The 25,431-nt window shown below is 37.9% G+C and overlaps 3 protein-coding genes, 1 non-coding gene and 1 pseudogene across 5 annotated transcripts; 2 read left to right on the forward strand and 3 right to left on the reverse strand.

Moving 5' to 3' along the window:
- Positions 1-3,669: 3,669 nt before the first annotated feature.
- LOC141817064 (expansin-A1-like) lies at positions 3,670-5,129 on the reverse strand. Its single transcript, XM_074704758.1, has 3 exons — positions 4,553-5,129; positions 4,079-4,400; positions 3,670-3,979 (listed from the first exon to the last, which is right to left on the reverse strand). The coding sequence occupies exons 1-3, from the start codon at positions 4,884-4,886 to the stop codon at positions 3,670-3,672; spliced, it is 966 nt and encodes a 321-aa protein (XP_074560859.1). The 5' UTR covers positions 4,887-5,129.
- Positions 5,130-7,047: 1,918 nt separating this feature from the next.
- On the forward strand, positions 7,048-12,598 carry LOC141821484 (uncharacterized). Its single transcript, XM_074708903.1, has 5 exons — positions 7,048-7,249; positions 8,322-8,492; positions 9,956-10,075; positions 10,149-10,538; positions 12,252-12,598. The coding sequence occupies exons 1-5, from the start codon at positions 7,048-7,050 to the stop codon at positions 12,470-12,472; spliced, it is 1,104 nt and encodes a 367-aa protein (XP_074565004.1). The 3' UTR covers positions 12,473-12,598.
- Positions 12,599-13,452: 854 nt separating this feature from the next.
- LOC141817073 (uncharacterized) lies at positions 13,453-20,533 on the reverse strand. 2 transcript variants are annotated; one of them, XM_074704771.1, is made up of 10 exons: positions 20,230-20,533; positions 19,709-19,754; positions 19,539-19,605; positions 19,382-19,427; positions 19,210-19,308; positions 15,356-15,424; positions 14,939-15,284; positions 14,698-14,852; positions 14,071-14,487; positions 13,723-14,003 (listed from the first exon to the last, which is right to left on the reverse strand). In XM_074704771.1, exons 1-10 carry the CDS (start codon positions 20,518-20,520, stop codon positions 13,878-13,880), a joined length of 1,662 nt encoding a protein of 553 aa, XP_074560872.1. In that variant the 5' UTR covers positions 20,521-20,533; the 3' UTR covers positions 13,723-13,877. The 2 variants fall into 2 exon arrangements, with proteins under 2 accessions (XP_074560866.1, XP_074560872.1); XM_074704765.1 differs by having other exon boundaries at positions 13,453-14,487.
- A 204-nt stretch (positions 20,534-20,737) lies between these two features.
- TRNAT-CGU (transfer RNA threonine (anticodon CGU)) lies at positions 20,738-20,809 on the forward strand. Its single transcript has one exon. It is a non-coding gene; the product is annotated as a tRNA-Thr (tRNA).
- Positions 20,810-21,183: 374 nt separating this feature from the next.
- Positions 21,184-24,798, reverse strand: LOC141817087 (UTP--glucose-1-phosphate uridylyltransferase-like; annotated as a pseudogene).
- Between the last annotated feature and the right edge of the window lie 633 nt (positions 24,799-25,431).

Genomic DNA, 25,431 nt, shown 5'->3' on the forward strand with positions numbered 1-25,431 from the left:
CAGCTCAAGATCAGACGACCATCTCTCTCTCTCTCTCAACTAGGCTCCCTTCCTAGTGCCCTGCTTAACACTCAATCGACTCCGCTTCATTTCCTTCGTCAATTGGATCACCACTAAAAGGATATAGGCAATCAGGTGATATGATGGTGAACCTACTCCTCCCTTAATACGATATGATGATGTATGATATGACTTTTCACTACTATGACGATGATGGGATACTCTCCTTACTTGGATAGGACACCTCTTCTAATAAAACCTCCACAGGGATATTTTTCTTAATCACGATATGACAGCTCTCTAGTAGGTTTATATAACTCTGGTAGGTTTACATAACTCTCGCTCCTCGTAGATGCAGGTACGCATGATCATCATATACTCTCAATTAACTTTTTCTACTTTGCTCCTTCTTCATTCTCTAAATTGAAAATTTGATTTAAGCGTCGGAGCGATTGAGCCAGAGCACCCTTGACCTCCGTCCTCACTCTTTTGTTGTTTTTGCAACCTTTTGGAGCTCGTGCGGACCGTGTGAGCCCATCGTTTCCCTTGTTTCTCCCTCAACAGTCAACATGCTAATCAGGTGGAGGGTGATCTCCATATGAACAGATATTAATTAAAAAATAAATTTGATAAAAGTAAATCAACTTTCAACTATCGAGTGAACCGACGGTGCCCCTGGGGCATAGCTGAGTTGGTTACGGCGCAGCAAACTTGCAGAAGAGGGCAAGGGTTCGATGACGAAGCCAGGCAATACCCTCCTGCGTCGTGACCAACTGCAGTTTCTCGATTTACCTCCTCACAGATGATCGTGGGGCCGATTGTGTGGGGCCGCTAAGGTGGCGGATCCATTTTTTTTGCAGAAGGATGAACCGACGGTCGAACTGATAGATCCGATCTGGGTTTGGGAATTGCATCGTGTGGTGGGGCCAAAGAGAGAGTGGATAGTAAAGGAGTGCGGACGAGGAAAGAGGATTCGAAGTTGGAGATAGACACTTTTGTGCTTGGCAAAAGATGGTTGTATGTTTGATGGTGGGGAGGAAGGAAGAAAGGCAATTCTTTGGGCTTTTAGAAAAGAAAGGATACTTGGTGCTCCTCTGAGATTCTTGGAATTTTCTTTTCCACAAAAATAAAAGAATCTTTTAAAATAATTTTATTAAATCCTTATTTTTGTTTAATTAATGTTGGAGATGATGATAACTACATTATTTGATTATGAATTTAACCTTTTTTTATGTGGTAGATGTGCTTGCCTACTTGCTTCAAGATAATTATTCAAATTAGATCGTTAAGTGGATCAATCAAAGGAGTTTCTTTTTTCTAATGAAATGAAAATTTTAAGATATTAGCCGCTCGACACGAAGCCGCTTATACTTTCAAATTTACCTAATAGATAAAATGGAGGAAAGATCATTCGTCTGACTAATTGAGCCCAAGGATACATGGATTATCAAAAAAAAGTTTCCTTTTTAACAACTCATTTAAATTGTTCCTTTCTTACTTACAAATCCTTTCCAAAAACAAATGATCTATTTTATAAATAATTTTTCTAAATAAATACAAAAAATTTATTATTCAAGTGATGGAAGGGAAAGATAAGGACCCTAAGTGAGTCTTCCACTTCATAGTCAAGTTGGAGAGGTATGATATGTCAAAAACCACAATGGCCATTGAAAGTCAACCTTTTGATGGAGTTTGTGACTCTAACCCTCACTTGGAAATTGCATGCACAATGAACGAATGGTCCATCTAGTTATCCTCATCTAGTCGCCTAGTCCATTCATCGCTTCGTGATGCCCCTCTAACCCTATCGGGGAGACCGAGTGTTTCCCTCTCAATCCATAGAGAAAAAAGCATTAGAATATCTTCTTTTTTGAGTGCGACATTCTAAAGATCATGTTGGTGTTTATGCCCTACATCCTACCTCATACTAGATGAGTTTTTTCACCGACTCTTTTCGATCAACTAATCGTTAAAATTCGATCAACTAATTGTTAAAATTCAATAACCTTCATCAACCTACACAGTGGATAAGTCCTCTCCCTTCCTCCTTCCCCCGAAGTAAGCGGGTAAACCCCCCTCTAGTAGTCTAGTCTAAATGAGGGAGCCGTTGGGCAACTTCGATTTGAACCGGAGCAAATCGAATCGAACCGGTTTCGACCTGCCGGTTTGGTTCTAATGTCCATTTGGCACTCATGCTCCCGCCGCTTCTTTGCTGGTCCTCTCTCGCCCTAATCCTTCGCTTCCGCCGGTGCAGCTCACGCGTCGCCTCCCTTCGGCGACGGCCCTTTTTCTCTCCGTTGCCCTCCTCTTCGCGGTGCTGAGCGTACATTCATCGCGTGCAGAAGGGGCGAACTTTAGGGTATGTGTTCTATCTTTTAATTCTGGCTCGAGTTTCGCCTCCTAGGGTTCTTAATTGGTAGTCTCTGCTAATTTCGTGTTGGATGTCCAATTTTCCGTCTTCTCTTTGCTTCTCTTCACTGTCAAATGCAAGCTCTTAGTGTCAAATTAATAACAAAAAATGAGATTCATGCATTCTAGATCAGGTAGAACTCTTGTCGGATGAGCATTTTGGAAGGTAGATATCTCTTTTTGACATCACATTAGGAGAGATGCAATTTTAGAGTGCATAAAGATTAGTTCTAAATCTAACAAAGTAAAAAAAAAAATACTCATGAATTGTAAGTTCTATCAACTGCAAACAAAAATTATGAAGCTGGCATAACAATGATGAGTATGGTCGCTTGTGGTGCCAACTAACTGATTAATTATGCTTGATTGTTTTGTTTATATGTATTCATACAAAGTGCTATAGAAGGGGAGCATTGTCACAACGTAAAGTTGTTGTCGTGTGACTTAGAAGTTAAGAGTTTGAATCTCGGAAACAATCTCTTGCAAAGCAAAGTAAGGCTGTGTATGATAGACTCTTCCCTGTGATCCAGCATTGGCAAAAACTTTGTGCACCGGACTACTCTTTATAGGTTGATTCATGCCTTGATGTTCAATAAATTAGTGATGACAGACCTGATAGTTGACGATGCGTTTCTGACAGTTGGTGTATTTCCATTTTTCTTCTGCAACCCCTTAAGCTCTGGTGCATATTGATTCAACACCCTTTCATCTTGTCTGGTCAATTTACCTAGTTTTGGTTGGTGGAGTCGCTATAATTAGTGAGGTTGCTGTAGACATAATCTTCGATGTAGACATGTAGTAGTAGTAGTCTTTTGAGTACACAGACAATGCATTTGAAAGCATGTTGATGCAAATCCATGGGCAGAGTTTATTCCTTAGCCTATGTTGCTTTTGCCTCTGCCTTCTGCAATTTTAACAGAGCAAGTTGAGTGATTTTTGGAGAAGTATGCTTCTTCAGGATAATTAATTGCATAATGTTTGGCTTCACTAGCATTAACAAGAAAGTTGTTGTCTTTAGAAACTGAAACGACATTTCATTAGATGAGCACTTCGCGCATCCCATTTCATGTATGATTAATATAATGATACTTTCTATGATCAAGATGATCATTCTGATGCATTGGCTATAACATTGCATCGAGATTACACAGTATTGAACCTTAATTAACTAATTGACAGGATGGCGGGCAGCTCAAGCAACAACTCCAGCAAGCCTCTGCCAACCCAAGTCCCGCTTATCTTGATCACGGCAGCAAGCTCCTACTTGAATTGCAGAGGACTGGAGAAGGTCTGGCCGAATGCCCAGTTGGAAGGAACTACGTCAGGGAACACCAATGTCTGTCCATCACTGGTGGTGACCTTGAAGGAGAGGGACTGACCAGTGAGGTAGCTGTTAGATTGCCAATTCACGCCCCAATTCCGCGACATTGAGAACCAGCCAGTTTGGGATCCTTTCACTGATATGGCCTGTATCGATCCAGCGGCACCAACATTGGTCACTAGAACAAGCTCAAAATAGTCATGCCCATTGATGGTGAACCTTACTCCGCCATGCTTCTTGCATGGTACCCTATAAAGGTAATTAGTTCTGAATGAGCTTTCAATCTGAGGTAACGAATATAAATGCATAGATTGGTTTCTTTGTTAACAACATAAACCCGTGGCTAACCTTTGGAACAAGACCGGCACAATCCCTCCACGATAGATGCCAATCTTCTCCCACGCTGGTTGGGACATGTCGAAGTGCTGGCGTGGGGGGTTACACCACCCCCCATCATCGTTGGGGAGTGCATAATTTGGAGGGCAGAAGTTGGTGGCCGTCACGGTCACCGACATGCCTTTCTTGCACCATTGCGGATCTGATTTGTAGTCGCAAATGATCTTATAGCACTGCCCGCACGATGCCCCATCATTGAACAATGCAGTACTTAGTGCTGCTGTCCTGGTGCCATAGCCAGTCGAGTACAAATCACCATACCCACAAGCGCCCGCTGTAACCATGAAAACAAAAATTATCAACCTGAAATCATTCTTGCCTATACAAAAACAATACAGCAGCCAACAACAACAACAACAGCGGTAGCAAGTCTTGAGTAGTAACTTCTTAATGTAGTGCGACGAGGATACAAATGCATCTACTTACCCATAGTTCCAGAGGCATCACTACCACCATAAAACGTAGCAGATCCCTTCGTCCAGCCTGACGGTGCGAAACCTTCAGCTATGCTATACATGTAGCAAATGGTGATGAAAACCAAGATCAACTCCATGTGGATACCCATTTGCATGTGCTTGGTATCGGAATGGTTTACTACAATCTTTTTGAGGTTGTTTATATAGTAGGAGAAGTCACCAAACTGAAGCTTGGACATGTGAGGGCAGAAGGCAAGGTCCATGACTTGCGGGTGTCGATTAGTCATTTTCCTGACTGCTACTACTACTAATAAACAGATCTTGCCATGACTTTTAGATCTCATCAGTTTGCATGTTATCTTCCTCTGCCTTTTTTTGTATGTATTTGAACAAATTAATGTTCATGTGACCTTTGGCTGCTCAGATTCATCAGGAAGTTGAACTTATTTAGTGAAAGGCATCACATGGTCACATGCTGATAACAGGTTTCAGCACATGGATCATGAAACCAGTGGCACTAAAAGTAAAAGAGGATACAAATATTTTTTTGTGTGGCCTGGATTGGTTTCTTTCAAGGTATGAAAGCATATACTTCCTAGCCAAATCAAAAGCCATCACAGACTACAAGTGGTATATTCATTCCAGTTTTGTTTAGTTTTTTTTTTAAAAAAAAATAGAATATCTTAATCTGTTTCTGTGATTGATGAATGGCAGATCTGTTTGTCATTGTTTTTAAAATGTATATTTTATTCATTATTCCACTGTTTGAATTATTACTATTGATTAACTCTTTTTCTAGCAGTTTGACAGGGAAATATGCTCCTGTGTTCTCCCCAAGATCTGAAGGTGTGTGCAATTTAATAAATTTAATAATAGATTTAGAATTTATTTAAATATAGATTAGAATATAATAGGGGATTGATTGAGCCGACCGCAATAAGTTTAATTGTTATTGTTGAATTACTTGCAAACTTACCATGCCTTGGATTGGATTTAGATACAAGTGTAGTCTTTCTCCTTCAGACCTAACTTTCATATAGATGTAAAACCCCGAACAACCTCGAAAATACTCGTTGAGTTATTATGGTTAGTCGTTTATCATATCGCAATGAGATGCACATAGATATAAAGCCCTGAACAAGCCTCCTTTATCATATCACCATAAGCTGTGTGATCTACTTATCAACTAAATTCAATTAGTAATGAATGTTCCTCCATAATCATAAGAAAGATTCCAACACATGAGTTGACCACCTAGGGATGCTTCATTGACTGTGTTTTAAATATGTAACATTAACAATTATATATTTATGTTAGTTCAGGATGGTTGGTTGCTCATGTGGCATTAATTGCAACTAATTACTAGTCTACTATGAAGTTGACTAAACCTTTGTCCTTCATCACAAGGATTGATAGTTAATTTGGGCATTTTGGAAGAAAGAGTTCTTTTTCTCCTGTAGCTTCCTTGCAGTTGAAGATTTATAGGTTACAAGTCAAAGATCAAAATGAAAGAAGCAATCTTGAAGGAACCTGATTAATTGCCATGTTGACTTTGGGACTAGAGAGTTGACTTCTCGTTTCTGACGGCCATCGAGATGTTTAACTTTGTGATGGAAGAGTGCATGTTCGAATGTAAAAAAATTGTCTCAGTATTTTGCACCCTCCAAAGTCCATGTTAAAGATTACAGGGTTGCGAAAATGGTAAGACATGATTGGAGTTGCTGAGGGGATTCTATCTTTTGTTCATGTAAATTGAAGGCAAGTTGGAGGAGGTTGACCTGCTTGTTGGTGTGAGGCAGGAGATCTTCGGAGATTCGAGTCGAGGAACACGACTATTACAGTTATGTCATCGTTGAAATGCCGGCGAACACTGCGGCCGATCTTCTTGAGATCGGAGTACCTCATCTTGCGCTTCTTTGCTGCTTCTTGTAGCGCAGCTTTGATTAGTATTCGGGCATTTCCCTGAAGGATTTTATGCGAAAGGAGTTTACTCACCATGGGTGGAAGATAGTTAAGTGATTGAAAGAACTGCACTCAAGCATCTAAATAAACACAATGGAACATATTTGCAAGTTAATCATAGAACAAACGAAACTCTAAATAGATGAACTAACTGAGATGAGCACCTAGCAACATCTGCCAGAGTAGATTAATATCTTGGTTTTGATACTCGGATTCAGTGACTTGCATTAAGTACTCTTTCAAGGTTTACAAGTCTTTTATCAAGTCATAACCTACAATTTGAAGCTAAGTGAATTTCGGTCGGAATCGGGCCGCGCCACTGCCGACCGCGATTGGGTTGAATTCCGGTCAAATTGTGGTTGGAGACCGCTCAAGGAAGGATTGACGTGCGATGTTGACTTGTTCTCAGTCGGATTCCGATCGCGATTCAGTTGGAATCCGACTTGATCGTGGTCGGCAATGGTCGTACCACTGCTGACCGTGTGATTTAGCTGTTTTCGATCAAATTATGTTGGATTCCGACCACTATTCGGCCGGAATCCGATGTCGGACGAAGTTCCGGTGAGTAGCGCGTTGATCGCGCCCAAGCCTGCAGTAGCCGGACAGTGCGGCGAGGCCAGTGGTAGCGGCGATGGGTTGGCGGTTCGCTCACAGGCGTGCACAAACTCGTCGCGACGCGCCCGTGAGCGCCATGCGATCCATCGTCCCATCACGCGATCGCGCGCCAGATCAGAATCGTCCAAATGTGAGAATACACAGTGTTCCGCCTGACCCACCGTCTCGTCCTACTCGGCACGCCGCTGGCAGTCACCCACTGGCCCCGGTCTGACCAGAATTCTGCGGTCGACTGGCAGGCGCCGCCTTCCGGTCGGTTAGGACTCGGACTTCGGTCGAATTTCGATCGGAATCGGGCCGTGCCATTGCCGATTGCAATCGTGCTGAATTTCGGCCAAATCGCGATCGGAGACCGCTTGAGGAAGGACCAGTGTGTGACGCTGGCCCGTCCTCAATCGGATTTCGACCGCGATTCGGTCGGAATCCGACCCGATCGCGATCGGCAATGGCCGCACCACTGTCGCCGCGTGATTTGATTGTTTCCGATCAAATTACGTCGAATTCCGACCACTATCCGGTCGGAATCCGACGTCGGATGAAGCTTCGTCGAGCGGCGCGTCGATCGCACCCAAGTTGGCGACCGGTGGCAGCGGTGGTGGATCGGTGGTGTCACTCACGGTGCGTACGAATTCATCGCACAGTATAATTGTATAACAATTTGAAGGTAACTATTAACTTGCAACAATTCTACTTCTACAATAATCTATGAATCATGTATTATTTTTGATCAATTGAGAGGGAACATTTGAATAATACTATACTTTCAAATTATAAAATAAATCGAGGAGACCCATTTACTTATTTAACATAAAAATAATATTATTTGAACATGATCCATTCTACTACAACGTATAATAATTACTTGTTAACTACTATAATAGTGTAATCGTCTTATGTTAATTTCGATGAATTGAGAGGGAAGACCTAATCAAAATAAATATTCAAATGTTAAATAAATAAAGTAGATTTCATAGGACCCATTAAATATAAAATTAATCGTAATTTTAAGATGTCTTTATCGTATATTAAATTTAAATATAAAATTTTAAAAATTAATGAATTATAAAATAAAATAAAATAAAATATATAGAAGAATATAAAAAAGGTCGGATTAGAAAAATTATTAAGAGGGGGCGTGTAATAATAATAATGTGAGAGGGTGCTTTTGTAATTTCCTTTCTTCATTATCGGGGTCGAGTGAACGGACTGGTGCGTCGTCTCGTTGCCCTACCGACGATTCTTCCGGGCTGTCGCCGTCCTTCGCTCTGCCGGACTACCCACGGTATCCTCCCTTTCGTGCTCTCTCTGCAAGCTTCTTCCCCTTGCCGCATCGGCCTGGTCGCATGGAAAGCTTCTGAGTTTGAACAGGAGCGGTATGACCGTTGTCCCCCAGTTGAATTTGGCCCTATATTCTTCATCTTTTGGTGCTGTATTGCTCCGCATTACTGGTCCCATTTGTTGGGGATTATGCTGCACATATTCATAAAGGTTTTCTAAATTTCTGTGCTGACCTTTCATTCTGGTTCAAGTATGATCGCCACAACAAGGGCATCCATGATCCATCGAGGTTGAAAAAAGAACCTTTTACTGTGTTTGGTGGGTGGACGTGGAAAAGAAAAGAAAGCGGCAGAAGAAAAACTGTTAATTTCTTCTGTTTAAATGGAAGGACATAGAGAGAAGGATGGCATTTAATTCTGCTGAATTCCCCTATTTTATTTCTGCTCGATTCATGGGGAAATAGGGGGAAATGAAGCTCAATAATCTGTTAAACTCAAATAAATAATTACAGCGTTCCTTCCTTTTCCGTCCAAGTAAATATGAATAATAGAATTTAGTGGAGATTAGATAATACAAAATAATAGTGCATGATGATCGGTAAAATCTTGATTTTGAAGATGAGTTTCAAATTACTATATGTACTTGGTTATAAGTGCTTTTCATGCCATGATAGGAGATCAAGTTATACTGAAGTTCTCTAAGAGACAACTAGATTTATTGCAATGTCATTGTCCAATTGATTAACAATGTGGATACTGATGATTCACATGATGAGAGGTCCATATTGTGGTGCAATAAAATATCATACAGGAATCATTGACATTCTGCTAATACAAAAGGGAAATTTTTTTTTTGCACACTTGTGCTGTAAATGTTATAGAGATCAGCAAGGTTCTCTTTGGTTGTGATTTGAATGCTAAGTTGGGTAGTCATAAATGGATCGAGTGCATATGTTATGCTTTAAAAGCCACTGCTTTGTGTCTTAATGCACACTACTAGCATTGGAAAGGTAAATTCTTCAATATATTGAGATAACTTCCATATCCATTGGGCAAATCAGACCAAGTTGTGGTAAACAAGATCAAGTATTCCTAGCGCACTTCTTTTCATTTCTAATATACAATAAAATTCTTTCTTGTTTACTTTTTAATTTCACATGGTCAAAACTCTCTGTAAACTAGAATTAACCTACCTCATGCTAAAAATGTATTTCTAGGATGAAAGAAGAGTGTGAATTCTTATTGGTCAATGTAATCAAGTGTTTTTATCAGACCATGTTAGGTACATTACATTAGGAAGCGTAGGTAATGAATTGGGAAAAACTTGACTTTGCAACCAAAGATTGTTGAGAAATTGACCACGCCAAATCTTCTTCTTGGAGGTAGTTTTTTTCTTTCATCTAAAGATGTTTTATTCTTTATCTTGATTGTCTTTTTATTCATGGATCTCTAGACCTACTGTTCAGATTACAACTTTAGTTACCATGACAAAATTTCTTGATGTTTTTTTTTGTTTGCATTTTTGATAATAGAATCTGCATTTTATTTTCTTGACTCAGTAAACTCAAGCGAGGATTATTTATTCAAGAGGAAAAGATATGGGTATGGGTATATCCATACTTATTGGGCTGAAGGCAACTACTCTGTTGTTGGCATTTTACTTTGTCAGAGAACTGGGAGTAAACTTGATTCATCTACCACTTTTGCATGCCTCTTTGGTTTCATATTTAATTGCCATTGCATCTCTTCCAGCTGTGAATCTTCCACTGCTTTTGGGAAAGAGTTCTGATGGGAAGTTTCCTCTCTGGTCACTGATCATATTTGGACCTTATCTTTTGTTCATTCGTTTATTTGTGTCCTTGAGGAGATGGAAGAGCGGGGAACCTTTGTACAGTGAAATTTCTGAAGGTCTATATGTTGGCGGCTGGCCTACTTCCATGGATCATTTGCCTCCTGGCAGACCTGCTGTGATTGATTGTACATGTGAGCTACCTCGGAGCTCTGCACTTACTCCAAATGGATATTTGTCTGTTGCCACTTGGGATACGAGAGCCCCTCATCCATCTCAAATTGAATCTGCAGTTCGTTGGGCATGTAGAAAAAGGGCACAGAAGGTTCCTGTATACATCCATTGTGCCTTTGGTGAGCATTCTTTTATTTTACTACTTAACTTGCTAAAAAGAAAGTAGTAGTAATGACCAAGTATTTGCTCCTCTTGTTGTCCTTTACTATTATTCTGAATTTGCAGAAAATAATATCATGGGAAATCTGCACATAGTCATGTAGAAAATTAGTACATGGATCATAATTTTTATTTCATTTGGACTATTCTTTCTTACAAATTAAGCTTATATTAGTGGCATAACTCAAGCTTAAATCTTGATATTTTCTCATTTAATTTACTGAAAATTTAATTTTATATGCTCTAACAAATGAATTTTGAACCAACCCAATTTGGGACAAACACAAACACTGGTTGGTGATAATAATGAACTTGTGAATTGTGAGACAAAGGTGCTCAGCTTGGCAATGGAACATTATATGTTGACCTTTGACAGCTTAATGATGGTGAAGCTCGTCGTTGCTTTACTACATTGTATATACCCCTGTGTATAGGTAGTCAGGTAACATTTAACTCATGAATTAGTTCACCTATTCAAGCTAATTTATAAGTTGTTGGACTTAATTCTTAAGAATAGACTAGACAAAATGAATGCTCTTATTTTTATCTTTAATTTTAATCTAAATACAGTTGAGAAAGGAAGAGATCCCACAAATGGAATGATACAATCTTGTAATTTGTAAAGGATAATAGAAATTATTAGTGCGTGGTTTGGAGGAAAATGAGTCCACTAGGTTGAGTTTCTCTTGGAGATATATTTGCAAAGCCTTTGAGAATGAGTAACCAAAGAAGTACTAAACTTACATCTCATAATATTAACTAACAAATATCATGGTTCACACAAAGAAATCAAGGAATCAACGATTATTAATTAGAAAGAGATGGTCTCATGACAAAAAAAAGTGTGTTAATGATAAATGCTTTTGGCAACAACAATTTTGTTACTAAATTTATTGGCATAAGTCTTGTGGTTAAAACCATTAGCAATAGGAAATTAATGGATCTATAACTAAATGTGACATTAGTGATAATTTTATTCAGCATTAATTGACAATCTATTTTAAAAAGTCATCATTTTATCATTATGACAAAAATTATTTTTAAAAAATTAATCACAATTTTATCTCCATTTTTTTTCATTAGTTGTGGCTTAAATCTCGACTTTTTGAAGTGTCTGGAAAGAAATGTCAATGTTGTGCATCAATTGTTGAATTTTTCTCACACATACCCACTTCTATATTATATCCATTAATAATTGTAGAGACGCATGCTGTATTTTGCATTTCTTGTTAATTGTTAATTCAATAAGTTTAAATTATTATTATGGGCTCTTATTTTATGTAAGTTGTCGATGTCATTTAGATTATATTTTCCATGTTTGTTTGCATAACTTATTTCTCTATGTTGTGATCCAATCAATCTACCTCAATCTAAGTTTTTAAAAATCTTGGCGGGGCTAATGATACATGAACCCAAGGTTTCTCTTTTTCTGTACTCAACTTAAAGATTTGTTTTTAAGGTGCAGTGGCAGGTCATAAGCAGTGTTGAATGATTCTCTATTTCCTTTGAGATCTGATTCATCTAGTTGGAATGAACTTTTGTTCTATACCTTTCGTCGACTATGATGTTTCTGTCTCTTTAGATCTCCAATTCCTTCACTATTGTTTTTCACCAGTCGACTACTTGGAAGATAACTAGTTTTCTTAAATTGATGAACTTGGAACAATCAACAGGTCATGGAAGAAGTGTGTGTGTGACATGTGCTGTGCTCGTCGCATTAGGTTTGGCCGACGATTGGAAAACTGCAGAGAAGATTATTCGAGGAACGCGTCCATTCATAAAGATGAACAATCTTCACCGCAAAAACCTAGAAGAGTGGTCGAAACATCGGCTATCACCAAAAAGAGATGGAGTATCAAGTGTTAGTTCAATTCTTTCTGAGAGATCCTCCTGAAGGGTTTTCAGTGTGCTTAAACTCATCATGAAAGTGTTGTGTTGTATTCTGAAATTTCTGATATCTGTCTTTAAACATATCATGTGTAATACTGTTGTTTTCTAAATTACAAACGTTAATTATTCATGATTTGTAGTAGCATCGGATATAATATTAGATTTTGTGCACATGAGAATGCTGAAAATCATCGTCATCATAATCAATCTTATTTTGTGTCTATTTATAAGGATCCTACCAAGGTAAAGGTTCTAACCTCTTCGATAGGAAAATTTTTGGATTTGAGTGTAGAGATCTAATAAAATTTTATTCATAATCGATCTAAATATCTGATTAAATTATTTTATATATACAGTGGTACTAATTGACATTCAAAATTGGCTATGAGAAATAAATTAATAGTTGGATGAAATAAAAAAAATTATTAGTATAGAAAATTATAAGAAGTAATTGGGTGTGAAGATGAGGATAGATATTCGATTTTACGAGGGAATTTGATTCAAATCTGACCTATAGATATCCCTCCTTACCTGATATTACCTGAGTTTATTTTTATTTATTTAATATTAAAATAATAAACATGCTAAGTTCAATTGTTCATGAAAAAATTTGATATTTAAATTTATGTAGAATAAGTTCAATACTCTACAAAAGATTTGAATAATTTAAAAATGAATAATTTGATCTTATTTTTCAGTGAACATTAATGTTTACCATACCAAACATTAAAGAAATCAGAAAATATATTTTTTAAAGAATTATTTTAAAACTGAGAAAAAGTACAGTGGCAGAGGGGAAAAAAGGACTCAAACAGAGAGGTTGATATCATATCAAACATGATTTCAAAAAAAAAAGATAAGAAATAGATTCCTTTATTTATAATTTTGATGACAAATTATTTGTGCAACAAATTGAGATAACATTCTCTCAGTCATCACAAACAATATATTCTCATCTTCACCATTCTCAAAAGTACAGTGAAGTATGTTTTTTGAGCCAGATCAGCCACCATATCAAAAATTAATATCAACAATAATTAATCTGTACAATCGCCTTCTACTTCTACAACAGTTTCCATAATTGTTAAAAATACCTGCATCATTGGGCTATTCTGAACTATAAGAGTGGGACAACTACTCCAGTTCTTCAATTCTAACCTCTACCAATGGAAGAGGAAAAAAAATGGAAAAAAGAGTACAATTTCACAGTCCCAGTGCTAAGTTTGGATTAGGGTTTTGTGAGTCTAATAGAACACCTGAAACTGGCAACCCTGGAGACTGAAAACCTGCATTTAGATCGGGAGGATACGAAACCGGCCTCAGCATTGTTACAGCTCTCCTTGTTTCCTGAGAACCATGGGAGACATCAGGTCGGCAGCTGGAAGATGTACTTGGATCAGCCACTGAATTCATAATATCAGAAGTGAAATTAGTAGTTGATGGTGGAACACTATTTCTTGAAACGATGTCTGATGATGGTCGAGGTGGTTGCGACGCACTGATACTCTTCCCAGCTTGAGAAAGATGGTTAAATCCTGAGGTGTAAAAACCATTCGAGTGAGGCTGCATCGCGGCGCCTACTTGTGGAAATTGGTTTCCTACCTTTTGCCAAATACCATGTAACCCAACAGCATTGTGTGGCTTTGAAGAACTTTCTTGGTTTCTACTAGAGGCCTCTGGAGAATCCAGGGATCTGCTTGGCAAGGAAGATGGTGGAGTTGATCTTGCTTCAGCTTCGACTGGTGTATCAACTACTGCACGTTCAGATGTGGCAGATGCACTCATGGATGGCATATTGTCTGGTTGGGAAGAATGTGGAGATCTTGAGTCCAGAGGCGGCTGAGATTGAGACGATGATTGTGGTGCATCTTTTGCTGCAACCCACCCACGGCCGAATTTTGTCCCAGGAGGAAGGGCACGCGCAATCCGTTTAGCTGCAATTTCCCATCCAATTGGACCAAGTTTTGCAGCAAATCGTGCCAAGCTCCAGGCATATGCGTGCTCCGTGTAAAGGCCGACCTGATTGACATTGAGACATCATCAAATTTGTTAGTAAATAATTTATTGATATTGTTTGTCATGGTGTCCAATATGTAAAAGCCGGCCGGAAGTACTAGGAAAGGGGGATTGTAGTGAATATAATTATAACGCAGTGAGATAAGAATGTTGCATAGACATTGAACAATGGGCAAAGACAGTTTATACATTGGGATCTGACTTGGTACTCACAGGAATCAGCTGCTTTCTCTGTCCATCAAATGCTGTTAACACTGATGGCTCGGTGGAGCTGACCACCTGAGGTTCAGTGTATGTATTACGACGATTTTCATCATTAACAGAGGACTTTTTTGGATATTTCAACGCACCACCTTTGAAGGCAGAACCTACAAAAAGAACCCACCAAGAATGCTTGTTAGATATTTTGCAAATGGCGATAGTTTTGTCTCAATATAAGATTTGATAAGTAGACCTGAAGTATCTTCATTCCTTTCAAACAAATGCTCCCCGTTCAAACTATGAGCTTCAGTATTGCGAAGACCATAAGGTTTTGTAGGTAAGTTGGTCTTGTGGTATCCCTTTTGTGATAAATCAGGCGAGAAATTGACTGAGTGACGATTGTCTCCAGCATTAGCAAGTTTTGCATTGGAAGAGAGATTTGAACCAGCATTACCACTAGGGGGACGACCTATTTTCTTGAAAATATCTCTAGTTGGTGGTCGGCCTCTCCGTGCTGGTTTTGGTTCTTGTTCATTGTCATCACTTTCTTGTCTCAGATTGTCAAAGTTCTTTTTTGCAAGCTCTTGAATTGCTCGAGCCTATACAGACAAAATACCTATTAACATAAAAATAAGAAATCAGTGGAAACAAACAGATAGACAGCTGATACCTGTCTGTGGTAGATTGTATCTGATGCATTGTACTGCATTGCATTTGAGCAGATTAAAAAGACATCGTTCTGCAAACCATGAAACATAAAGTAAAAAAATGTTTCCACACAAGTGCAAATATTTCAGATAAATAGAAGGCCATTTCACTTATGCTAATACAGGATAAATCATTAAGGGCCTAAAGCAAGGAGGCCGAGACCTCAAAGAACAAGATATGATAATACAGTACCACAGAAATAGAAGAAACGAAAATACACAATGTTACGGAGGATCTTATAATCAATAGACTTTCCATTTGAATTGTCATGGAACTCTTTGACAAGACTTTCTAAATCTTGAAACACTAATGTCTATGTCACTAAATATGATGAGCACAGAGTAGAAAAGGAAAAATGCAAGGTAATTATTATTGAATTGTATAATGTACATAGTGTTTCCTTCTACCAATTTCAGAATTTATCTTCCTCTTGCCAAGGTTGTTATACAGTAATAACGCCCATGCTAACATCAATAGGCTAATTGAAGCAGCTTAAACATATGATTGCCATAAAAAAAACATGGTTCATTGTTACGGGTGTAAGCTTTTCTAGAACTATTAATCAATTGAAGGAGATCAAAACTTCAAAATTGCAACCCTTAGGCACATCAAAGTATACTAGTTTCCCCTAGCCCTACATATGCAAGAAGAGTGACGTTAATGGGAACACCAAGTTTTTTTAGAAAAAAAAACACATACTACAGTTTATAATGGCAATATGTAAAATGTTAGCATATGCTTGCAGAAATAAGTTCTATTAGTCATCTAACAAATTATTAAAGGCCAGAAGAATAAGGCTTGAAATCTTGTTTGAGCTAGGGTCTTGGTTCCAAATCGGACGAGACATAGGTGGGAGTGGTAGTGTTGGTAGGTGTACCAAACAGTAAAAGCTAAGGAGAAGGGAGAAAGAGAGAAGGAGCATCTTCGTAAGGCTTCCTAGGATTAGCTTAGAGATGTCACCTTAGAAGCGATGCTAACCATGATCGACATCTCAACCTGAGACGCTTATGTAGAAGTTGTCATAGACTCACATTCTATGATTTTGTGATTTAGCACAAAGGCATTATTAGGAAGCTTGAATATCACAATCCGAAACATCTTGAACAAGTCATCACCACCTCACGCTACTTCTTAGCCTGAAGCACCTTTGTCGTCATCTCACATAACTCGAAACACCTCCATCGTACTCTTGCATTACTCCTCAGCCCTGAAACACCTTCTTTGCTACCTAAAAAATCATAGCATCTCTCGCTCAAGGTCATTGTTGATCTTGCACCACATCACAAAAAAACCTTGCATGCCTCTAGGAAACCTTCGGCAATGGCAACATTTTCTCATGCCAGAATAAACCAATGCAAGCTATCACATCTAAGGTACATATTCTTCTATTCACTGCAACACACATGATATAATCATACTTTGGATGTACATGTGTAACCATCAATACTTCAAAATGATTTTTTTAAAAAAGTTACAGTTGCTTCTAGTTGTCTTATCCCATTTAACTATAGGCAGAAATTGCATAATTTATTAATAAAAAATAGATGCCTAAATCTTATAGAATTACACAGGTCCAAGTTGGGATTGATTCATCACAGACAGAAAAAAACAAAGCCTTAGTAACTAACAGATGGCAAAGGTCAAAGAGCTGCACCACTCAAGTCAGATAAAGAATTCATCATACCAATTAGCAAGATAACAACTAAGAGGGAAAGGGTAGCAGTTGATCCCATACCCAAAGGAAAAAAATATGCTTGCGTCATTCGGGATATGGAAATATATCCCTGATACCTCCATTTGGCTTTATGCAAGGTTATATCACTAGTAATTTTTATAAATTAAATCATTTTTATTAAATTAACAGTTGCTTTCTTTAGTCTCCTTTTATCTTATCCACTCCAATGGATTCATTTTTTAAAACTATAGAATAATTTTGCTTGCATCATTGAAATCGTAAGGTTTTATTTAACCAAATTACTTATTTTGTCCCCTCACCTCAATGCCCACATCCCATAGCTGCGAAAAACATCTATTTCCCATAAATAAATACTGAAAAGTTAAAAACTATTGTCCACTGGTCAACACTCAAAAGGTTGTACCTTATAGTAAACCTTTTAAAACCCCAAGTGATGAGACCTTTACCCAATAGTCAAAATCCCAAGTATTCCCATCTTGCTCCTACTATCTATTTTCAGCCTAGGAGAACATTGATAATAATTTATCAGGAATAAACTAGTACAATTTGATCTGTGGAGATTCAGTTTCTCTTGTTAGATTCAAAGCAAGATTAGTATAATTCACTTTATATCATAATGAATATAGCATCATGCAATTTGATGATGATTATTAACAGTTTCTTATCTATTTTTTTCTTCCATTTTTCTGATATTTGCATGAGATCCTTAGTTTATATACAATATTGAATCATGTTAGTCCTGACCATATGGCAACTACATGGATCCCATCCCTCAATTGGACTCTCCCTAATTAGTTTTAAAAAAATTGCAGTTTCGATAACCATTATTTGGATTAAAAATCCATGGCAACCTCTCTCTTGGAAGACGCCAAATCGCATAATCATAGTTTAAAAAAAAATACTTCTATTTTCTTTACAGAAGTAACCTTGGGGTTAAGAGAAAGCTGACATTGTTGGCGCAAATTGAAATACACTTGTAAAATATATGGGGGTATATTCAATCCAAATAAACTTTGGACTAAATTGAGAAAATTATTGAATTATGGGGGCAAAAAAGAAATTAACCCTGTGCTTTAAGTAGTATAAGTCAATGAGAACCAAAATTTTTTTGCATTGGCTCAGATGATAGAGGTGAGAAAGCAAATAAGAAAAATCAGGTCAAATTCTATGCAAATAAGTTATAGTGTACAATTTGCACCATAATAAATTTCAAGTGGAATATAAAGAAAAATTAGATGAACGAGCAAAGTTTCAAATATTAGACTTCTACTGTAGTTCTACCAGAACACAAATGTTGCAAGATTGACTGGGAGCTCTGAATCTTTCCATGGGCCAAGGAAAGTAAAAGGAAATGCTAGTATTTCCAAAAGAACAACAGCAAGGTTTCAAAAAGAATATGGTATGTGATCCACCCACTGCATAACACGTGTGGTATGGGACAGCATATATGGCAAATATTAAAAATATTTAAATTATAAAATAACTAATATAATTACACAATGTATTAGACTTATGGACACATTCAAGTCATATTTCCACATAGGAACAAAACATGTCAGTCATACAATGCAAATCACATGAAACATGTCGATCAATATTAATAAACAATGTAAATAGATCCAAATAATATTATTTCAACTACACATGCAGACTGAATATGTCATACACAATCATATGCAGTTACTACATGATCCCCTTCAAATCTGCCTAGGCGGCCTAAACATAGGTTTTTTAAAACAGTGGACAATGTCGACTTTCTTGTTCATTCTTAATCATTATGAAACCTGCCTCAAAAGGCAAAGAAATAGCAGCTGCAGACTGACTTGGCAAAATGCATAAAAATGTTAGCTAACATGGAAGACAAACAGAAAAAAGGAACTACAGCCTCTTATTTGTAGCACCTCCCAAAGGGAAGAGATGCAAAGGAATTCATCTACACTTTATCTTTTGAAGTATCTAAAGCTGCTTGTAATCCAATAGTGAAGGATTGCTTTGTAAAAAGGAATTACTGAAAAATAACACTACAAGATGCAGCAGCTTCTAAAAGCATTTTGGTTAAGACATATGCCAATAAGTCATTGAGAGAACGACTTCAACATTCAACATTCTGAGTAACTGACCTCAAACTGCTCTAGGTTGGCATAAGCACCATCTGAAACCTTCTTTCTGACGGTAGCAAAATCCATGGGATGCTTGATAATATCATGGTAATCTGGAAGCTGATACAATGACCAGCCAATGTCATTCAATCCCATGTCCACAGAAGGTAACCATATTTAAAATACAACGCACCTCCTCAGGGTCGACAGGCTCAGAAAAGACTCCATAAGTATCTTTCCTGATATGATGACAACAAAATAATATATCTACTGAAAAGATGCACAATTGAACAGAACATGCACATTGGTTAAATAACATAATGAGGAAGAAGGCACGGCAAAGCACTCACTTCTGTAATCTATCAAGGATGAAAACTAACAACTTTTTGTCCGGTAATGGTGTAGCGGGTCCACAATCTGATGCAGCAATACACACCACATTATCATCGAGAACCACTTAAATGAAATGATGTATGATTTTCTACATTCACAAAATAAATGCACGAGCGAGGCATCAAACCTTGTGGAAGATCCGTCACTTTCGATGTAGGATTCTGCCTTTCAGCCTGAAACAAGGGAAATGACCCAGGCAATATCAGCAAAAAGGTTTTTTTTTAAAAGAAAAATAAGAAGAGGGGGGAAAATTGAACAGGAGATAAAAGGGGAAAGATCACCAGGTTAGAAAAAAAAAAAAAAAAAGAAAGAAAGAAAGAAAAGTTGGGGGTTTTGTCTACAAGGAAAATTTTTACCAGGAGGTTGACCAAGTCAAGTCCACCACACTCTTTCTCTCTCTAAATCGAGCATAACAGTATCCAAGGATCCCGCAATTCTAAAAAATACCCCACCCGAGAAGCACGCAAAGATTCCCAATCCACAGACGGAACCGTACCAGAAAGTAAATCCGCACCAGATTTGCTCCCCACCTTCTATAATACAACTAATTGTTTCCGGACCACCAACTTGCCAATTGACTCTTCCACAGATCTACATTCCGACAGAGAGAGAGAGGTAGGGGAAGCGAAAGAATCGAGATCAAATTACTTGGGGATCATGCCCGATCTTCCGGGTTCTGCGGTCGTCGGATTCGGAGCCGGCAGAAGCCGCATCGGCGTTGTTGGGAAGCCGAAGGACGAGGCGTAGCTTCTTCTCCCGCCTCCCCTGGTCGGACTCGTCGTCATCGTCGGCAGCTCGGCGGGGCTCTTCATCGGGGCTAAGATCGCAGTGCTGCTGTTGCTGCTGGAGGCGGAGGCTGCGGCGCTGGAGGTCCAAGAGGGAGGGTCTTCCCTTCTTCTTCGTCTTCCTGGTCGTCGCGGCCCGCTTCGTGTTGTCCATTCCGTACGCCCTCTCTCTCTCTCTCTCTCTCTTCTTTGTTCTTTTCCTCCTCTCGCTCGGAAGGATATGTCGCACGTGATGGGCGGCGGGGTATCGAAAAGTCTCACGTGCTGGATGCGTGAGCAGGGCACATTCGCGTGATTCTTTGTGCGGAGGTCCCAAAGTCTTTGATTAAGAATAATTTAATAATATTGATTATATATACAGATCAATAATTGCTTCCATAGCACAGTGGTAGTGCGTTCGCTTCGTAAGCGAAAGGTCGCGAGTTCGATCCTCGCTGGAAGCTATTTTTTTATACGTTGTCTTATTAATTATAATACGTATTTATAAATTAGATCTGTCACTAATACATTTTTTGTAATAATAAATTAGAGGCAGTGATTAAGGAGTGTATGTCTAATTTCCAAACAACTAATACATGAAGTTTAATTGATGGATAAAGGTCCACACAACTAATTCCAAAACAATTGGATTCTTGAGGATGATGATGATTTTATGATCTATTTTGAATATAAACTTTAATTTCAAGTTAGTCTCCAGTATATAGTTGGAAATTACTGTGAAAATGATAGGTGCTTGCAAGTATAACTTATTCCATTGTTCTTATAAAACCACCGTCATTACAGTGTTAAGATATGTATCACTGATTTTAAATGGTTATTACATACAGTACTCATTCTGATTGTTAATCAAATGGTTCAAGATTTTTAGCAAAACATTTTTACATGCTTTTGCCCAGTCTTCTTGATCTTTTTTACCCAGTTCTCTAAATAAAATTTTTCTTACTCAGTCCTCCTGATCAGGACTTTCTTGTTCAATCGTCCAAATCAAATCTTCCTTGCCTAGTCCTCTAAATCAAGTCTTCCTTGTTTAGTCGCAACTAAGACTTCTTTTGTCTAACCTCAACTAGGATTTCCCTGTACTACTTGCACATTTAGTTCAACTTGTTTAGTCCACTTCACAGACTTAACTTGAATCTCTTGTCATTATCAAAATTCAAATTCGATCATCTGGTTCTCTCTGTATCAATAATCTTTTCCTTTTTTATTATGATAACTTAGACTTCAAGTTAAGTATAAATTACAAGTTCTAAGTCAAGTAAGAAATAAGTTCACAATGTAGGTTCCAGCACCCAAGTTATCTGAGTTCGCAACAAAGACATATTCCTTCCCCTGAGGAAAACCATGCATAGTAGACTTTAACAAACTGACCATAAATGAACCGGTCACAAGTAGCAAACTGAAGCAATAGGTAACCAATATTAGTTTGTAATCTGGGTTGGCAGTTGCAAACCTTTCATAATAAGGCATCAAGCTTGCCACTGTTCTTCAAGGCAGGGAAAACATCACCATAACCAGGAGAATACTTATGATTTGGAAATATAAACATGCATACTGAATAAATTTTCATGACAATCTGCACAAATAATGCCTCAATCAAGCCATGTTCATAAGACATACAACTACAATGTGGTCAACTGCAGCTTCTCAATTTACCTCCTCATAGATGGTCGTGAGACCGACCGTGTAGAACCGCTGGAATGACGAATTCCATCTTTTGTAGAAATAAGATATACAAATTTCATTCAGTGGAAAGTTCAATTAAATAGTGAAAAGATGGTTTCCCCATTTTTCAAAATATGCCATATACTTGACATTAATGAACTAGAACTGAGACAACCCTAGTCTAAAGAATATGCTAGGAAGGCAGAAGGCAGTACACATAGAAGCAATGCAGAATGTCCATTCACTTATCTTTTTCTATAATGTCAAAGACAAACTAATCATAACAGAAATACAGGAAAGAAGTCCTATCAAACTACAACAGCATTCTCTTGTTCGGAGACATGAGAAAGGCATAAAAAAACAAAATCTAGAGTAATACTTTTTTGATATTCCCATTCATCTGCTTTTTTATTATCATGTCAAAAACAAACTACTCAAAGCACCAATATAGAAGAAAAGAAGCAATGTAAAGCATGATCTTATTTTTATACATAAGTATTATTAAGCTTGTTAAGTTTAGCATGGTAGATGTGCTAGCAGTGTAGTGCAAAAGGATCAGTAATAATGCTTTAAATGTGTGGCATGTTGCAGCCTGAGACAGGTCAATTAACTTTCAATGCATAGCATTTAAAGGGAGAATTGATTTGGATGATGTCATTCTCTTTTGTTAAAGATCATGATACAAAGGGGAGTCCACTTCTTAGATCAGCATGGCCAAGTGCAATCATCCTAAGTTTTCTTGTACAAAGGAGTGAAAGATTGTCCTATTATGTGCGGCTTATAAGAAGGTTTAACCAGAACATACCAACCATCCTTCCCAGTTTGGCCTTTGCTTGGCAATGGCAGAAAGTCTTCAACAACCAAGCGTGGGTACTGGCTCTGTAGACCAAATAATTACAGGATGAGAACCTTTTAAATATTAAATTTCTGCCACTCTCTGAAATGATACAAACTGAAATATATAGATAAATTTCAAACCTGGTTAAATGTATGTATCTCAATATTTGAGTTGGCATATTTCTCCACAATCTTCACATACATCAAATGCGTAAGCAGAATTAAATCAGGCAAGTTATTCTCACCTTCAGTGTATCATCATGAGTGTTGAAAGAATTCATCAGAAGTAGAGGAACATTGCATCCATACTTTTTGTTGAGAGACTACAAAAGATTTTCCATGATTAAATATCTCTCATATCATGAAATAAAACTCACTGTGTTGTCCATACCTTGGTTTGGATAACAATCAGTCAGAGGAAGGTAAAGCCCATTGCGCACTTCAATTACAGATCTGTAGTTCATGCAAACAAAGCTCAATTCTCATTCCTGATAGGCTTGACCTCTTGAGTAGGGTGTAAGAACATATATCTAAGCTGTAATCTCTGATCTTTGAAGCTTTGAATAAACCATGCGACGTGATAAAGAAGACAATATTTGAAATAGAAGTTTATGCAAAATCAGACTTTTGATGATTAACATGTGACAACTTGTCTTACTAATACAAGGGGCTTGGATTAACTGATTGATTCTCTGAAACATAGTTGGGACTAATTAAAATATTTGGTGGTCATAAATTACTGTGTTTAACTACTAAAAAAGGCAGAATTAATATCTTAAAATTTGTGTCAATTGCGTTGATAGAATTCTAGCAGTCACTAGATTCCAATTGATATTGATCAGTTTGTAAACAGGGTCTAAATCACACAATCAATGATAATGAGCCATATTATAAGTTGACTTGTACACACTATTGTCTACGTTTCATTGACCTACAATAAACATGAATCAAACTACTAAATACTAATTCCTTTTATAGTTGCAGTATGGATGTAGGATTAGACTAGACGGGTTGGTACCAGTCCTAAACTAGGTATACAAGGCCCAAGCAAATGAATAAAGTCATGTGTGAGGTGCACAATCTTTGAAGTTGTCCAGCATGAATCATAAGGCAGTGCAATCTTTTCCTGTTTCTTGGAGTATATTAAAGCCAAGTTCCCCATAACAAGCAATACCGTGGATGGCTCACAGAAGTAGGAACCTAGACAAATATTTCCATTAACATTCTCGAGTACATAACAATACAAGCACAAACTCATACGTTGTCCGTTAAAGACCATGGTCCAAGTACACAAGCGAAAAGGCAATTAAAAATCAAACTACTAGCTATATCAGTTCATCAGTTTAATCATTGTTTGAGCAATAAAATGGCAAAGCTTGCACAAAAGATTATTTTACCCCGTGCACCCCATGGTGGTCCACAGTCCTCCATTGAGTTTTAGCACCGCGAGCTTGTTCAGGAGCTTCTTCGCGGCCTCGACATCTGCAACACGCTAATCACAATCAACCAGAGAACTAGAAACTGCGTGTCCAAATTCCGACTAGAGAAGAAAACCGAACCTTTCGGAGGTGGCGCCAGGGAATCGTAAGGTACGACCACTTCATCAGTCGGAGTCTGGATCTTGCTCCATTCGATCTGATCTGCTCGAAAGAGAACATCATATAAAACAAGCATCAAGACCAATCGGATCCAAAAGAAACATGGCGATTCATTCCATTTATCTCAAGTAGCGATACACAAGGTTGACAAATCCAGATTTCTGATCTTCGCTGCCGAAAAAACATACAAAAACTCCGATCAGATCCAGCACATTTCACCGGAATCCAAGAATACCAAAAATTAAAAAAAAACTAGGGCTTCGGCCTCACCTGATATGATCAAGAGCAACAACAGCAGGCTGGAGCTTCGCAATCTTTGCGTCGGCCATCGGTGATCGAACTGACGGAGAAAAAGGCGACGAGACCGGAGGCGAGAACTGGAGCGGACTGTAATTTATAGGGCAACGATGACGTTCTCCGTCAGTCAACTGTGACGGAATATTCGCAGCATTAGACGGTCCCGTCACTGAGCAGGCTTACTGGACACGCGTCGGCACTAGGGACGGCGACAAGATGGAAGTAGAAATATTATTTTTAATAAAAAATGTCATTTTCCATGTATATCAGAGCGCCTTTTTTAAAAAAATATTAAAATATTTGACATGCTTCTTTAAACTCCACTTTAATATTCTTTATATAAAATAGCATCGGCTAAATTAATTAATAATAAAAAAGAGCATTTCAGATATAAAATAAAGGACAGACCACCCTTCCATAAATTTTAAATAGAAAATTGTCCTTTTAATAAATTTTAAAAAAAGGCGTTCTTTTTAATAATAGGAATAGAAGGATGCTCTTCAATAAAATTAAAGTTTTAAATTTTAATAATTCAATAAAAATATCAGTTTTGAAATTAAAAATTCAAAACGGCGTAGATTGAGTCCGTGACGGGCCGTTATCGAAGCCAGATTCGAGCCCGGCCCAACTAAAAAGGGGGCGGATCCAGGAAACTCCTGGAAGGAGGCATC

Source organism: Curcuma longa, chromosome 2 (genome assembly GCF_044706935.1).
Source record: "Curcuma longa cultivar G26 ecotype Majalengka, Jawa Barat chromosome 2, ITB_CL_G26_1.1, whole genome shotgun sequence".
Classification (NCBI taxonomy): domain Eukaryota; kingdom Viridiplantae; phylum Streptophyta; class Magnoliopsida; order Zingiberales; family Zingiberaceae; genus Curcuma; species Curcuma longa.